The sequence below is a fragment of the Schistocerca cancellata genome, chromosome 5 (assembly GCF_023864275.1).
Source record: "Schistocerca cancellata isolate TAMUIC-IGC-003103 chromosome 5, iqSchCanc2.1, whole genome shotgun sequence".
Lineage (NCBI taxonomy): Eukaryota > Metazoa > Arthropoda > Insecta > Orthoptera > Acrididae > Schistocerca > Schistocerca cancellata.
In genome coordinates, this window is record NC_064630.1 from 623,528,357 (window position 1) to 623,546,511 (window position 18,155).

The window sequence follows — 18,155 nt, forward strand, 5'->3', positions numbered from 1 at the left end:
AACCCCCCAGGGTGTCCACAACTCTTTTGTGGATATGTGCGCAGCGAGCATGGGACTCCGAGCTAATGTGGCCCTCCTTCCTTTCCGGGCTGCATACCTTCCTTTTCCGCATCCTTCCCTATCCCCCGTCTTCGCCCCCCCCCCCCTCCCCTCCCCTCTGGCTCTTTCCTTCCCTTTCTCCCCCTCTGGGAGTATGGTTTGTGCCTATGTCTGGAGACGGACGCTCGTAAATGTAACGCATTCTTCGCCTTCTCTGCGTGTATGTTTTCATCTTTCCTTTGTCCTTCTCTTTTCCTTACCTCTTCTCTTTACCCTTTTCTCCACTGCGGCGTTTGAGACCTCTCTTCTTTCCTTTCCCTTTCTTTGTTTTTCCGTTTCTCTTTCTTCCTCCCTGTGCATGTCTGAAGGCCGACCCACACATTTTCGTGCATAGCCGGTGACGGGGTAACGCGTAATTCCCCGCCCCGGGTAGACAGGTAGGACACGTACGTACCCCCTGGTAACGGCCAGGCCCAGGGAGGGGTGATTACCCGAGCTGATACCTTCCGAAAGTGCCGATTGGTCCCTCCGTCCGTTTGTCGGGAGGTGTGACCTGAGGTGTGAACAATCACCTAAGGCGGGAGTGCCCTCAGAGAGGGCCCCCACAAGGGAGGAGCACGCCATCAGAGACGCCGGTAATCATGGGGGATTCTTCCGCAATGGTTTCCTCACCTTCCACTATGTCTGCTCACAAAAGTAAGTTCACTGAGTCTCAGCCACAGACAGTTCTTCCATCGTTGCCACAGTTCCTTGTTGGTTCTCGATCTGATGAAGGTCACGACTTCTCCATGGTCAACCCTTTCATTATTCAGAAAGGTGTCGGCACAATTGCAGGTCCTGTAAAGTCTTGTTCCAGATTACGGAATGGCACCTTGTTGTTAGAAACAGTCAGTGCCCTCCAGGCACAAAAATTGCTGCGTACTTCACTTCTCCACACCTTCCCTGTCCGTGTGGAACCACACCGTACTTTAAATTCCTTGCGTGGAGTCGTTTATACACGCTCCCTCGATGGATTGTCTGACGACGAAATTCAGCACTACCTGTCTGACCAGGGCATAACGGCTGTTCATAGTCATGAAAAAGGTTGACACGAACATCATTCCAACCCGCACTGTCTTCTTGACATTTGACAAAGTTCAACTCTCATCCAAAACCAAAGCAGGCTATGAGATAATTTCCGTTCGCCCTTACATCCCAAACCCTACGCGTTGCTATCGGTGTCAGCGGTTCAATCACACCAGCCAGTCCTGTTCCAGTCTGGCCAAATGTGTTACGTGTGGCAAGGATGCCCATGAGGGTGCTTGTCCACCTCCATCCCCTCGCTGCATCAACTGTATGGGTGACCACGCTGCTTCCTCTCGAGATTGCCCCATTTTTAAAGACGAAAAGCTCATCCAGGAAATCAGAGTGAAGGAAAAGGTGTCGACCTTTGCTGCTTGAAAATTATTCGCCAGTCGACAGCCCACCGTGCCTCAGACAGGAAAATACAGCACTGTCCTTGCTTCTCCTCGGCCAACAGAGGAGGTGGCCACGCAGACTTGCGACCTCACCTTTAATGCCACGGTCGTCATATCGGCCAGCGCAAAGATCACCCGTTCAACCTCACCACTTTCGTCTGCCCACTCTACGGCTCACCCTTCATCGGGTTCTGCTAAATCTCAAGCCCAAAAGTCAGACACCAAGACTTCGAAAAAAGAGCATACTCGTGAAGATTTTTTACGTACCCCAACTTCACAACCATCGGTTCCTCCTTCATCTAAACATCATATTTCCAGAAAGGCTAATACGAAACCCAGTTCATCTCCTTCTCCGCCAAGGCGTGTCTCATCTACAGCACCACCTGGTGGAAATCGCCCTCGGCCGTCTTCTGTGTCGCCAAGGCGCACTGCTGGCGGCCGATCAACCGGCCGATCGCTGGTGGCAGGAGCTGCTCCTGAACAACCTATGGATCAGGATCTTCTGCCTTCGGCTGAATGCCATTCCATGCTGTCGGTCGCAAGCTCTGAGCAGTCATTGAGTTGACGGCAACCTTGGTCACATTCCTCCCTTTTCTGTTCACCCTATGTCCATTATCCACTGGAATATCTGCGGCATTCGAGCCAATAAGGATGAATTGTCGATCCTCTTACGATCCTACTCGCCGGTCATCTTCTGTCTTCAGGAAACAAAGCTGCGTCCCCATGACCGCTTTGTTCTCCCTCATTTTCAGTCCGTCCGATTTGATCTCCCCTCTGTTGAAGGCACTCCAGCCCATGGAGGACTCATGATTCTTCTCCATGATACTCTCCATTATCACCCAATCCACTTAAACACTTCCTTCCAAGCTGTCGCTGTCCGTCTTTCCCTTTCTGGATATACCTTTTCTCTTTGTACTGTATACATTCCATCGTCCACACCAATGGCACGAGCTGATCTCCTTCATCTTCTTGGTCAGCTTCCACCCCCCTATTTGCTGGTTGGGGATTTCAATGCCCACCACCTGCTTTGGGCATCTCCACATCTTTGTCCACGTGGCTCACTATTGCTAGACGTCTTCCACCAAGCGGATCTAGTTTGCCTCAACACTGAGGTCCCTACATTTTTGTCTGCCTCCACGACAAATTTCTCTCATTTGGACCTTTCAGTCGGTACTGTTCCGCTAGCTTGGCGCTTCGAATGGTTCGCCTTTGATGAAACACACTCGAGTGATCACTTTCCATGTGTCCTTAGACTGCAGCCTCAACTGCCCTATATGCACCCGCGACGCTGGAAGTTTGCCCAAGCCGATTGGACACTTTTCGTCTCTAGCGACATTCGATGACCGTCACTTTCCTAGCGTCGACGATGAGGTCACACATATTACCAATGCTATTCTTACAGCTGCGGAATGTTCAATACCACGCACCTCCGAATTGCCCCGGCGCCCCCCAGTTCCTTGGTGGAACGAGGCATGCCGCGACGCAGTACGTGAGCGGCGACGTGCTTTTCGCGTTTTCCGCCACCATCCTACTTTGGCCAACTGTATCCGCTATAAGCAGTTCTGTGTGCGATGCCGTCGCGTCATCCGCGATAGCAAGAAGGCAAGCTGGAAATTCTTTATTAGCTCATTTAACACCTTCACTCCCTCCTCGGAAGTTTGGAGTCGGATTCGACAGTTATCAGGAGCGCCTAGTTTCTCCCCGGTCTTTGGGCTCACTGTCGTGCATGATACATTAGTGGACCCCGTCGCAATTTCTAACTCTTTGTGTCAACACTTTGCTGAGATTTCGAGCTCTTCAAATTACCCGCCAGCGTTTCTCCCGAAGAAACGTGCAGCGGAAGTGCGACCTCTTGCTTTCTCCTCTCAAAACCGCGAAAGCTACAATACTGTTTTCTCCATGCGGGAACTTCAACATGCACTCTCTTCTTCTCGCTCCTCCGCCCCAGGACCGGATGGTATCCACATCCAAATGTTGCATTTATCATACCATAGTCTGCTTTACCTCCTTCGCCTTTATAATCGAATTTGGACCGACAGTACTTTTCCCAGACAGTGGCGGGAAGCTATCGTCATTCCTGTTCCGAAACTGGGAAAGGACAAACATCTCCCCTCTAGCTATCGCCCCATTTCTCTCACGAGTAGTGTATCTAAGGTTTTGGAGTGTATTGTGAATTGCGTTTAGCTTGGTGGCTGGAGTCCCGCAGTCTTTTAACACCTGCCAAATGCGGTTTCCGAAAGCATCATTCTGCAGTTGACCATCTTTTTTCTCTCTCCACTTATATCATGAACAATTTTCTCCGGAAACGCCAAACAGTAACAATATTTTTTGATCTGGAGAGAGCATACGATACCTGTTGGAGGACAGGCATCCTCCGCACACTGTTCTCTTGGGGCTTTCGAGGTTGGCTGCCCCTTTTTCTTCGCGAATTTATGGCAGAGCGCACATTTAGAGTGCAGGTGAAAGAATTTGCTGTGGCATTTTCTTTCTCCCAAGAAAACGGGGTACCCCAGGGCTCCGTGCTAAGTGTTGTACTGTTTGCTATTGCCATAAATCCAATTATGGATTGTCTCCTTCCTGATGTCTTGGGCTCCCTCTTTGTAGACGATTTTGCGATCTACTACAGCTCTCAACGGACCAGCCTTCCTGAACGACGTCTTCAAGGATGTCTCGATCACCTACACTCTTGGAGCACTGAAACCGGCTTCCGTTTTTCTCCCAGTAAAACCGTTTGTGTTAATTTTTGGCGACGTAAGGAGTTTCTTCCACCCTCCTTACATCTAGAACCTGTCAACCTTCCGTTTTTGGACGTCGCTAAATTCTTGGCTCTTATGTTTGACAGAAAACTATGCTGGTCCTCCCACGTTTCCTATCTTTCGGCTCGCTGTCTGCGATCGCTCAACACCCTCCGTGTCCTGAATGGTACCTCCTGGGGAGCGGACTGAGTGGTCCTTCTCCGCCTCTATCGCGCCTTAGTGCACTCGAAATTGGACTATGGAAGCATAGTTTACTCCTCTGCTCAGCCGTCTATTCTTTGTCGTCTCGACTCTATCCACCACCGTGGATTACGTTTAGTATCTGGAGCTTTTTACACCAGCCCTGTGGAAAGCCTTTACGCTGAGACTGCCGTCGCCGGATCTGCCTGCTCCGTGACCTTTGTCAATTTCCCCAAGGATGGTACCCCTTCACTTGTTTATCGTCGGGCATTTGCTGCTCTATGTGCACAAATGAAGGAAGCCACATTTATTTACACTGATGGCTCGAAAACATCGTTAGGTGTAGGGAGTGCCTATATTGTTGGTGACACCCCAAATCAATTTCGACTTCCCGACCAGTGTTCGGTTTATACTGCGGAGCTTTACACTGTTCTCCAGGCTGTCCATTACATCCGCCGCCATCAGCGGATACAGTATGTTATCTGCTCAGATTCTCTCATCTCTCTCCTCAGTCTCCAAGCTCTTTACCCTGTGCACCCTCTGGTCCACCGGATTCAGGACTGTCTGCGCTTTCTCCACCTGGGGGGCGTCTCGGTGGCGTTCCTCTGGCTCCCGGGACATGTTGGTATCTGTGGAAATGAGGCGGCTGATATTGCGGCCAAGGCTGTAGTCTCTCTTCTTCGGCCAGCTATTCAGTCGATTCCCTTCGCCGATCTACGGAGCGTTTTATGTCGTCGTGTCATTCTTTTATGGCACGCACATTGGTCGACACTTCCCCATAATAAATTGCAGGTTCGTGAAAGCTCTTCCCTGTGCTTGGACCTCTTCCTCCCGAACGCGTCGTCGGGAGGAGGTAATTTTAACTAGACTCCGGATAGGGCACTGTCTTTTTAGCCATCGACATCTTTTAAGCGGCGATCCTCCCCCACTCTGTCCCCACTGCTCTCAGCTGTGGACGGTAAGACACCTTTTAATTGAGTGCCCCTATTTTACTCTGTTACGCGCCCGTCTACAGCTGTCGCCTGATATATCGTCAATTTTAGCAGATGACACGCGCTCGGCCGATCGCGTTCTCGAGTTTATTAGTGCCAGTGAAATGACGTCAGTCATTTGAAGCTTTTTTTTGGGGACAACCAACCCCTTTCTGTAGTGGATTTTTAAGCCTTCCTTCTGCTTTTAGTTTCTCCAATTTTTTGAGTTTCGTTTCCATTGCTGCTGGTTTCCATTTTCGGGTTTTTACTGTTTCCTATGTCGCTGACCGGGCGCTAATGACCATAGCAGTTTTGCGCCAAAAAAAAAAAAAAACTGCTGAAAGAGGAAAGAATTTGCTGTGGCATTTTAGAACCTTCCTGCAACTTGTTAGTGATTTAGGGGCTCATATAAAATATATATCAGAATTACACATTAGTATCTGAGTCCACTCCCATCTGAATATGGGCTTTTGCCTCTATACCAGATCATTTGTGGATATCCTTTTGCAACAAACTGAAAGCAGTTTCTACAAATCCCAATAAACTGCAGCTCACCTGTCAATAACTTATCTAAATTCCATTATAATTTATTATTATCAAAGGGATATTCATTTGAGAAAACTCACTGTTGGGTGAAAACATTCAAGTTCTCCTGTTTCGGAATATCCACTGAGAATTAAATTAGTCAACTGTTTATGCAATACCTAGAAAAAGGTGGACAATTCCACATTTTCTGGCAATGAGACAACAGTCCAAAAGAGACTAGAAAGCTGATGGCATTTATAGAGAGCTGCAGCAAAACCTCATTCTGTAGGCTTAGCTGAAGGTATAACACAGATATTGCTAAATTAGATGAGGATATATTTCCCACCACTGTTCAAAATTCATCCAAAAATGATTAACACTGGTAGGTCTAGGTTGTTGTTGCCATGTAACATCTGCCCACATATTTTGTATTGCTTTGGATCTGGTGATTTTGGTATGAAAGGAGTATGTTTGTCTCTCTTTGCCTTCAAACCAGTTCTGAACAGCTCTGTTGTTTTAAATGAGACAGTGGTCCTGTAAATAAATCAGCAAACTGTGTATTGGATGGAACCTGAAGTGATGCTGCAGTCTTTTATGGGCACTGCTGTATCAATTTCTGCAATCTAGATTAACTTCAAAGGTGAATCCAAAATGTCCCCCTCCCCTTTTCACAAACACTCTTTCTCTTCTAATCTCCAAGCTGCCTATCTTCTAAACCAAAAAGGGATAGCACCCCAAAGTAAAAATAGGGTGATACAGAGAATGGTTTAAATGTGGTATCAGAGATGTTGCTAAAATTAAATTGGGAATTTTTATAACGTCTCTTTGTTCCCTCATGTTTTCTTCCAAAGTGAAAGTGAGACTTAAGTTGCTCCACAATGCATCATGCAGCTAAAATAAAAGAATGGTATTCACAGGAGGCAGAAACAAAGATATGAATAACATTTAATGTGCTACAAATGTTAAAAAGTGTAAATTACAACTGATGTTTAAGAAAATATCTTTTTAATCCCACATTTCCTTTTATATTCTTGCTCTTGACTTCAAATTTTTACACAGATCCTGTTTTCAGGTGCTAGAGCGGCACATAACGCTCAACAAAAGTTGGAAAGGAAGTGATCACAAATGTTCGTTAACACCAGAGGAATTTACAGAAATGGTAACAAATATAAGAATCGTGGAACAAGCACTAGGTAATCCTCAAAAGAAGATTCAGCCCAGTGAGTTACTGTGCTATAAAAAGCTAGGTAAAACATTGGTAGCTGGACGAGATTTGAAGCTGGGGTCTTTACTGACACAACATGATATTAAAATTAAAGTAGCAGAACCCAAAGGGATAAAGGCTGAAGACATGGAACATGTTCTTGGGAAAAAATTAATCAGAGATATTAAGAGAGATGAAAGCATATGTTTAACAGATCTGACTGAAATCCAAAGTCTCTCAAATTTAACTGTTACACAACCAGAAAGTTAAAGATATCAGTGTTTATAACTAGGAGCAAGAAAACCATTGTAATGAGTGCTCTTATTCTCAGTGGAGCACCTGCATGATCAGAATAATCTATTGCGATAACTCAGATCTCTTCATTTTATGATGTTCTGCAGGTCTGCAACCTTAACCCTTCGATTAGGCATGCCGATTTTCATAACACAATGGGCACTTGGCATACTTTGTACACAACTATAGCATGTCTGTCGTGTTACGAAGGTAAACAAGTATGAGCAAAATCACAGCTTAACCTTAGTTTAATTAAACAATGATAAAATTAACTTAGATTATATGAGCTAAATCATTGTTCAATTAAACAATGATAAAATTAACTTTCATTGAATCTCTCTGTTGCCACGCACTAGGAGCATTAAACAGCACAGTTGCATCATTGCGAGCTAAACACTTATTTGATTACATATTATCTTGTGCTGTTAGCTCAGAATCTGGCTTATTTTCTTGCACGGATCGTAAATTTTTTCTCACCTAGCTCGGTGTTTATTTTATATAACTGCTGCTCGCTTGGACCTATGACAACAGAACTTATCACTGTGTTAGCTGAAGCAATAACAAAGGAATAAGTATGGTCTTGCAATTATAAAACAACAATGGAATGGTACAAGACAATCTTATTTGTGGTTGGCACACATCATAAATAGGTGCACCTGCTCGAGGGTTAATGTTATTCTAATTGTTCTGCAAGACACAAGAGAAAGATCTAATCATCATCCGTCAGAAGATGAACTTGAGAAAATCTGACAGGAACAGAAATTATGAAAGTATATGAATATTCAACTACTGCAATTTTTAAGCATTTTGCCTATCAGGCTAAAGAAACAAAATGCAAAGAAAATTAAGTTAAGAATCCATAGTTACTGAAGGGCTGAAAAATCACTGCAAAATGTGAATTAAGGGGTATTTGAAATAAAGGAACTTAGCTGGAAATCAAAAGGGGCTACATACATAGATATCAAAGTACTATCAAAGATTGGAGCTCAACTTTGAAAGAGCGGATATAGATGAAACAGGAAGGAAAGGAATGCCACAAAGATTTTGGGGAAAGATGAGAGAGATCCAAATTAGATCTAAAAAGTGGCTTCCTAGAGCACATTTAAAACTATCCATCCTACCTTCCACCAAATTTTACTTACATTCTATGTTCTCCTTCTCTTCTTCTAATGTTTTATTTCTGTCACTATAGATTTTTTATCTTTTTTTTTATAACCATTGTTTACTCGTTCCTTTGCAAATATGCTCCACTCACCCCTTCTTTCACTCTATTTCTGTTTTCCCTAATCTTTCATATCCATTTACATCATGTGAGTTGTTTGAGGTTTGATTTCTCATTCTCAAACTCTTAATAGTTTGCTAAAATTTGAGTCTCTTGCATTTAATATTGTTCTGGTTCCAATTTCTTTCATCCGCCTACTGTCTTCCTTGATGCACAGCTTCTTATCACTTTAGCTAATTACTCATGATATAAGCACATTTATTCTGTAGCAGTTATGTAGTTATTCCATTTCATTATAGCTTCAGTTCATATTGTATGTATATCAAACTGAACCATTGTGTGGTTGTGAGCTCTTATTTCAAAGACTGTATGTACTTCAGTTACAAATAAAAAATAAATGACACAACACAAAAATACTGTTTTTACCTTATACTGTGGTTGCCAGGTGAAAACGATTAGTAGATATCAATACCCTTACTCCATTTTTATATATTTTCGTATACATTGCACGACTAATTGTTAGATGTTATGTTTTGTGTGCATTATTCAAATAATTGTTTAATGTGTGTTTCAAAACATTTTACTCTGTTATTACTGCTGTCTGTTCTGGATCGGCGGCATATGAGGTTCATCCTCAGGAATCCAGTCATAGAGTGTATCTGGGTTTGGCTCATTTTCCTCTCCTCTGGCAAACGTGCACTACAAGTTAAGCTATGCGAGTTGTTCTGTCCAGTGTACAAAGAGCAGATAAATATTATTTGTGAAATGTTAATAGGAGCCTTTTAGTGATACCAATGGACACCTATAGCTTACCACAAGCATTGTTGTAAAGGAAATAAAGAACAAGTGACAAAAGGTTCATTGTTTAGACTTCAGATATGCAGTACTGACCTTAATTTTTTGATTGCTATTATGTATCAAAATTCTGCTTACATTGACCAAAAACAAAATGATATCCAGTTGACCAGTGAAACATAAATGTCAATAATCCAATTGTTTACTTGTTAATTAATTAAATCATTCATCTCACACACACACACACACACACACACACACACACACACACACACACACAAAAAACTGACATCTCCAGCGTCTCGGGCCGGAATGCACCACGTACGATGCAAGCAGCAATCTGGATGGGGTGGGGAAGGGGAAGGGATAATAGTGTATGAGAGGGGGAAGAGATAAATGTCTGGTGGAGTGTGCAGGGACAAGTACAGCGTCAGGAGGTTGTGGAGTAGGGAGGTGGGGGGGGGGGGGGGGGGAGATGAGTGGATGCATTGGCAGAAAGCTGCAGATAAACAGTGGGAGACAAAAATGGGGAGGAGATGATAGGACATAGGGGGTGGAAACTGTTGGGTGAAGGGTGTGGGGACATTGTGTTACCATAGGTTCACGTTGGTATAATTACGAGAACAGAGAATGTGTTGTAAGGATAATTCCCATCTGTGCAGTTCAGAAAATCTGGTGGTGGACTGATGGATCCAGATGGCGCAGGTAGTGAAATAGTCATTGAAATCAAGTGTGCATGTTGTGCCACTGGGTGGTCTACTGTGCTCTTGGCCGCAGTTTGGCAATGGCCATTCACCCTGGTGGACAGTTGGTTGGTAGTCACACCAACATAAAAAGCAGTGCATAGTTGCAGCAGAACTGGTATACAACATGGCTGCTTGTACAGATGTCCCAGCATTTGATGAGGTAAGATAAGACGTGACAGGATTGAAATAGGAAGAGCTGGGTGGGTGGATAGAGCCAGTCTTGCACCTGGGTCTTCTACAGGGACATGATCCTTGTGGCTAGGGGTTGTGATTGGGAGTGGAATACAGATGGACCAGGATGTTGTGGAGGTTGGGTGGGCAATGGAACACCACTTAAGGAGGGGTGGGAAGTATCTCGGGTGGGAGTCTCTCATTTCAGCACACAATGATAGCCAATCAAAGCCATGGTGAAGGATGTGGTTCAGTTGTTCCCTTTGGAAGACCCAGGTGCAAAACTTGCCACAATCACCCACCAAGCACTTTCTATTCCAGTCCTGTCACAGGTCTATCCTACCCCATCAGGGGCCAGGCCACCTGTTAAAACCACCATGTCCGTCAACTACCAGCACTGCTGCAATCATTGCACAGCTTTTTATATTGGTATGACTACCAACCAGATCTAAGTAAAGAAGGGAAAGCAGAAAGGTGGAAGGAGTATATAGAGGGTATATACAAGGGTGATGTTCTTGAGGACAGTATAATGGAAATGGAAGAGAATGTAGATTAAGACGAAATAGGAGATATGATACTGCGTGAAGTGTTTGACAGAGCACTGAAAGACCTAAGTCAAAACAAGGCCCTGGAAATAGACAACATTCTATTAAAACTACTGACAGCCTTAGGAGAGCCAGGCCTGACAAAACTCTACCATCTAGTGAGCAAGATGTATGAGACAGGTGAAATACCCTCAGACTTCAAGAAGAATATAATAATTCTAATCCCACAGAAAGCAGGTGTTGACAGATGTGAAAATTCCCTAACTATCAGTTCAATAAGCCACTGCTGCAAAATACTAACACGAATTCTTTACCGATGAATGGAAAAACTGGTAGAAGCCGACCTCAGGGAAGATCAGTTTATATTCCGTAGAAATTCTGGAACATGTGAGGCAATACTGACCCTACGAATTATCTTATCAGATAGATTAAGGAAAGGCAAACCTATGTTCCTAGCATTTGTAGACTTAGAGAAAGCTTTTGTCAATGTTAACTGGAATGCTCTCTTTCAAATTCTGAAGGTGGCTGGGGTAAAATACAGGGAGCGAAAGGCTATTTACAATTTGTACAGAAACCAGATGCCAGTTATAAGAGTCGAGGGACATGAAAGGGAAGCAGTGGTTGGGAAGGGAGTGAGACAGGGTTGTAGCCTCTCCCCGGTGTTATTCAATCTGTATATTGAGCAAGCAGTAAAGGAAACAAAAGAAAAATTTGGAGTAGGAATTAAAATCCATGGAGAAGAAATAAAAACTTTGAGGTTCGCCGATGACATTGTAATTCTGTCAGAGACAGCAAAAGACATGGAAGAGCAGCTGAACGGAATGGACTGTGTCTTGAAAGGAGAATATAAGATGAACATAAACAAAGCAAAACTAAGATAATGGAATGCAGTCGAATTAAATCGGGTGTTGCTGCGGGAATTAGATTAGGAAATGTGACGCTTAAAGTAGTAAATGAGTTTTTCTATTTGGTGAGCAAAATAACTGATGATGGTCGAAGTAGAGAGGATATAAAATGTAGACTGGCAATGGCAAGGAAAGCGTTTCTGAAGAAGAGAAATTTATTAACATCGAGTATGGATTTAAGTGTTAGGAAGTCGTTTCTGAAAGTATTTGTATGAAGTGTAGCCATGTATGGAAGTGAAATGTTGACGATAAATAGTTTAGACAAGAAGAGAATAGAAACTTTGGAAATGCAGTGCTACAAAAGAATGCTGAAGATTAGATCGGTAGTTCACATAACTAATGAGGAGGTATTCAATAGAATTGGAGAGAAGAGAAATTTGTGGCACAACTTGACTAGAAGAAACGATAGGTTGGTAGGGCATATTCTGAGGCATCAAGGGATCACAAATTTGGAATTGGATGGCAGCGTAGAGGGTAAAAATCATAGAGGGAGACCAAGAGATCAATACACTAAGCAGATTCAGAAGGACGTAGGTTGCAGTAAGTAATGGGAGATGAAGAAGCTTGCACAGGATAGAGTAGCATGGAGAGCTGCATCAAACCAGTCTCAGGACTGAAGACCACAACAACAACAAACACCACTCATTCTTTGTTTTCTTTTTTAACCACCTCCCTGCCCCACAACCTCTTGATGCTGTCCCTGTTGGAGACAAGTTCCTGCACACTCCACCAGACAGCGTTCATCTCTCTCCCCACTCTTCCCCTTCCTTTTCCCCACCCCCTCCAGATCGCTGCTTGCAACCCATATATATATATATATATATATATATATAAAAAGACAGATGATGAGACTTACCGAACAAAAGCGCTGGCAGGTCGATAGACACACAAACATACACACAAAATTCTAGCTTTCGCAACCAACGGTTGCCTCGTCAGGAAAGAGGGAAGGAGAAGGAAAGACAAAAGGATATGGGTTTTAAGGGAGAGGGTAAGGAGTCATTCCAATCCCGGGAGCGGAAAGACTTACCTTAGGGGGAAAAAAGGACAGGTATACACTTGCACACACACACATATCCATCCACACATACACAGACACAAGCAGTGGATGGATATGTGTGTGTGTGTGCAAGTGTATACCTGTCCTTTTTTCCCCCTAAGGTAAGTCTTTCCGCTCCCGGGATTTGAATGACTCCTTACCCTCTCCCTTAAAACCCATATCCTTTTGTCTTTCCTTCTCCTTCCCTCTTTCCTGACGAGGCAACCGTTGGTTGCGAAAGCTAGAATTTTGTGTGTATGTTTGTGTTTGTTTGTGTGTCTATCGACCTGCCAGCGCTTTTGTTCGGTAAGTCTCATCATCTGTCTTTTTAAATATATTTTTCCCACGTGGTATGTTTCCCTCTCTCTCTCTCTCTCTCTCTCTCTCTCTCTCTCTCTATATATATATATATATATATATATATATATATATATATATATATAGAGGGAAACATTCCACGTGGGAATGCTTCGTCTTTTTTTCCCCCTAAGGTAAGTCTTTGCGCTCCCGGGATTGGAATGACTCCTTACCCTCTCCCTTAAAACCCAAATCCTTTTGTCTTTCCCTCTCCTTCCCTCTTTCCTGACGAAGCAACCGGGGGTTGCGAAAGCTCAAAATTTTGTGTGTGTGTTTGTGTTTTTTATTGTGCCTATCTACCAGCGCTTTCCATGATGAGACTTACCAAACAAAAGCGCTGGCAGGTCGATAGACACACAAACATACACACAAGATTCTAGCTTTCGCAACCAACGCCTCGTCAGGAAAGAGGGAAGGAGAGGGAAAGACAAAAGGATTTGGGTTTTAAGGGAGAGGGTAAGGAGTCATTCAAATTCCGGGAGTGGAAAGACTTACCTTAGGGGGAAAAAAGGACAGGTATACACTCGCGCGCGCACACACACACACACACATATCCATCAGCATATACACAGACACAAGCAGACATTGTAAAGGCAAAGAGTTTGGGCAGAGATGTCAAAGTACAGAGGCAAAGATGATGTTGAAAGACAGGTGAGGTATGAGCGGCGGCAAATTGAAATTAGAAATTAGCGGAGATTGAGGCCTGGCGGATAGCGAGAAGAGAGGATATGCTGAAGCGCAAGTTCCCATCTCCGGAGTTCTGACAGGTTGGTGTTAGTGGGAAGTATCCAGATAACCTGGACGGCGTAACACTGTGCCAAGATGTGCTGGCCGTGCACCAAGGCATGTTTAGCCACAGGGTGATCCTCATTACCAACAAACACTGTCTGCCTGTGTCCATTCATGCGAATGGACAGTTTGTTGCTGGTCATTTCCACATAGAACGCTTCACAGTGTAGGCAGGTCAGTTGGTAAATCACGTGGGTGCTTTCACACGTGGCTCTGCCTTTGATCGTGTACACCTTCCGGGTTACAGGACTGGAATAGGTGGTGGTGGGAGGGTGCATGGGACAGGTTTTACACCGGGGGCGGTTACAGGGGTAGGAGCCAGAGGGTAGGGAAGGTGGTTTGGGGATTTCATAGGGATGAACTAAGAGGTTACGAAGGTTAGGTGGACGGCGGAAAGACACTCTTGGTGGAGTGGGGAGGATTTCATGAAGGATGGATCTCATTTCAGGGCAGGATTTGAGGAAGTCGTATCCCTGCTGGAGAGCCACATTCAGAATCTGATCCAGTCCCGGAAAGTATCCTGTCACAAGTGGGGCACTTTTGGGGTTCTTCTGTAGGAGGTTATGGGTTTGAGGGGATGAGGAAGTGGCTCTGGTTATTTGCTTCTGTACCAGGTTGGGAGGGTGGTTGTGGGATGCAAAAGCTATTTTCAGGTTGGTGGTGTAATGGTTCAGACAGTGTTTGTTGGTAATGAGGATCACCCTGTGGCTAAACATGCCTTGGTGCATGGCCAGCATATCCTGGCCAGGGTTACACCATCCGGGTTATCTGGATACTTCCCACTAACACCAACCTATCAGAACTCCAGAGATGGGAACTTGCCCTTCAATATTTCCCGATACCCACCAGGCCTCAACCTCTGCTAATTTCAAGTTGCCACCACTCATACCTCACCTGTCATTCAACATCATCTTTGCCTCTGTACTTCCACCTTGACTGATATCTCTGCCCAAACTCTTTGCCTTTACATATGTCTGCTTGTGTCTGTATTATAATAGCCTTCTGTTTACCTTGTACTGGTAGCTTCATATTAATACAAAAGCATTGAAAATTTTCAAAGACAGTGTTATCTACATTTATGGCAGCAGTAGTAAAACTACTGGTCATAATGCCTGTCATTTTGGTTACAGAAATTTTCAATTTTTGAACCTAAGTGATCAAATAATTTACAGAAGTCATAACTAAATATTTTAATTATTAATTAATATTATATAAATTAATATCTTCTGAACTGGTAGCTCCGTTAATGTTTGATAGAAACTTGTTGACTACCTTACCAGCAAATAACAGTTTATGTGAAACAGATTTTTATCATCAGAACAAAAACACCATTAAGGAATGGAGACATTGGAAATTGAGTGGAAGAATTCCAATTACTTTTAATGAGACATCTCCAAGATATGCTGGTATCTACTTAACACAACATTCATACTGCTCATTACTACTGAATAAAATACTTTATTTCAATCAGGTGCAATACTCCAGAAGATAATTCCACGTGACAATAGAGATAACGTGTCATACAGCAGGACACCAAGGAATACTGAAGTTGTTTCACTTTATGTATGAGCATTAATGTCTACTTTAGTACTGTACTTCAATTAAAATAACTTTGTGATACACTTCAATGAGTCAGTTGGTAACAGTTGGGCATCAGCTGGTCACAACTATTTCTCAGGCTCTAAATGTGACAGAATGTGTGCACACAGTTATCATTTGCATGATCACTTCATTTTGTATCCTTTCATAGTCCCTGTAGGCTAGTACTGCATGCATGTATTAACAGGGTTCTTTATTCACAAGAACAAAAAGTTACTTAAGATAGTCCAGTTGTTGTGGTACAAGCTCTTCGGTAATGGTCCACATTAGCCTCATTGCTGGTGAAGCACAAGTCCCACTATGTACATTACTCTGGTCACTAGGTACTGACTGACTCTGAGCTAGTGACCGAGATAACTGCGACTGCGACTCCAACTGGGCTATGATTGATGACTCGACTCATTGATTCATTGGATGACTGAATGGGCCCTCCGGCCCAGGGCTGCGATCTACCGTATTTACTCGAATCTAAGCCGCACTCGAATCTAAGCCGCACCTGAAAAATGAGACTCAAAATCAAGTAAAAAAAAATTTCCTGAATCTAAGCCGCATCTGAAATTTGAGACTCGAAATTCAAGGGGAGAGAAAAGTTTTAGGCCGCATCTCCAAATCGAAACAAAGTTGGTCCATTGTAATAGAAGACACAATTTAGGTCGAATGAATGACAATACATCTACAGTAGTTTGGTTCGAGTCGTAACCTTAGCAGTTAAGCTTTACCAGGTAGCCATTGCTATGCGTCAGGCGCTCCGTCCGTATTTATACGGGTACCCTTCCTTTTTCATGTGCTTCGTCTGCTTTGAATTGATTGCTTATTTTTCTTTGATCTGAAAAGCGCCGTTTTCTTTGTTATAGGTGTTTACGTCACTCTAAGCTGAAAATGCATTACTGTACTGTCATGCATTGTTTGTCGCATTCTGATAGTGCGTGTTTATGGCCTGTCGCCGCCCGCGCCATGGCTTGCTTTAGTGCGCACTACCGCTGCTTACAATTAAAAAAATAAAAGAGAGAGGAATCTCTAAACAATGGCAAGATACTGCTATTTGTTGTTACTTACACTGCTGCTTTCTTTGATAATGATCAACAAGAACCAAATAATATACTGCGTATGATAGATGATGTTCTGAACGAGATTTTAGCTAAATTTTTTCTCCGTTTGAAAATCTTTGCAGGCGCCTCTTTAGTACATTACATTCTGCACAGAAATTAGTCATCTTAGATTTAAAGATCTAGTCAATTGCTGTGCTTCATTTCTAACTGTATCACTATTAGCCATACGAATAATATGAATATAAACATGACATGATATGTATATTCTTCCGCGTTTGCTGTTGTCTCACTCTAGTTTCGTAGTTTATTAGGCAGACAGGATTTAAATGAGATGGCAGCAAACACGAAACAATACATGGCAAAGTGTTTATATTCGTATTATTCTTATGGTGAAGAGAATACTGCATGTGATTCACAATTCATAGAAGTTCCTATTAGCAACCATCTCTTCTCACATACATGGCAAAATGTTTATGTTCGTATTATTCTTATGGTGAAGAGAATACTGCATGTGATTCACAATTCATAGAAGTTCCTATTAGCAACCATCTCTTCTCACAGGTAGGAAAAAATTCAGAACGTAGAGTTGGTCATATTGACAAACATCCCAAACAGTCTTGCCAGTCGGATTTTCGTAGTACATTGAAATGCTGCTACATTCGAAGATGAACAATACGGAATTTGTATTTACTTCGTTGGATAATGTATGAAAATGCAGTGGTCAGAACTCGGGGCGGAGAAAAAAAGCTCGTCTTCCACCTTTTTTTTTTTTTTTTTTTTTTTTATTTATTTATTTATTTATTTATTTATTTATTTATTTACTGACGCAGAGGATTTGGTGCCAGTATTTATCTTTGTGCCTACAAAGCATGCCTGTGTAGCGCTACATATATTCTACGGCAGAAGTTAGTTGTGGCGGCACCCACCAACATTTTTCAGAACTTCCACTTGCTTTGCACTCGATTCTATGTCGCAGGCGGTTTTTTGGATTACAAAAACCGAAAAAAAAGTGCGGCTTAAATTCGAGTAAATACAGTAAATACTGGCAGCCAAGAGGGCATTGGCAGCGCATATTTCTTGCAAGTCTCTATTTGCCCTCTCTTCTGATAGGCTTGCTTGTTCCAGTGCCTACTATCGACTTTCTTGTAGCCTCTTTGCCGTCTGGTGTGCTGGCGACAGCTTACACCAGCACACTTCACATGTTGTGTGTGGGATAGCAGCTCTGCTCCCCACATCTGACACACGTCAATCACAGTTATTTTAATCAAAGCCTGCTATTGCACAATATGAGTCTTTGTGAGATTAAGACTTAAACTGTTCATTTTGAACCAGATAGGCCTTCTCAGTTATCAGTTTAACTGTGTCTGGACAATTAGTAAGCTTGTGTCACCAGTAAAAATTGCAGTTTTGGCTCGTCTTTTGAGATAACTTATGTAGGTTAAGGACAAGAGCAGACCTAGTACTTATCCATGTAGGAGCCTAGAGGTTACATTCCTCAGTTCTGAGGTCAGT

General features: G+C 43.2%; 1 protein-coding gene across 6 annotated transcripts in view; it reads left to right on the forward strand.

Annotated features, from left to right (window-relative positions):
- The window catches only part of LOC126188057 (sialic acid synthase), an 80,473-nt gene extending 71,460 nt beyond the window's left edge, over positions 1-9,013 (forward strand). For all 6 annotated transcript variants that reach the window (XM_049929496.1, XM_049929500.1, XM_049929494.1 and 3 more), the window contains one exon: positions 7,001-9,013. In XM_049929496.1, coding sequence (XP_049785453.1) covers positions 7,001-7,402 — 402 coding nt within the window. In that variant the 3' untranslated portion in view covers positions 7,403-9,013. The remainder of the gene's footprint in view (positions 1-7,000) is intronic.
- The last annotated feature ends 9,142 nt before the right edge of the window (positions 9,014-18,155 follow it).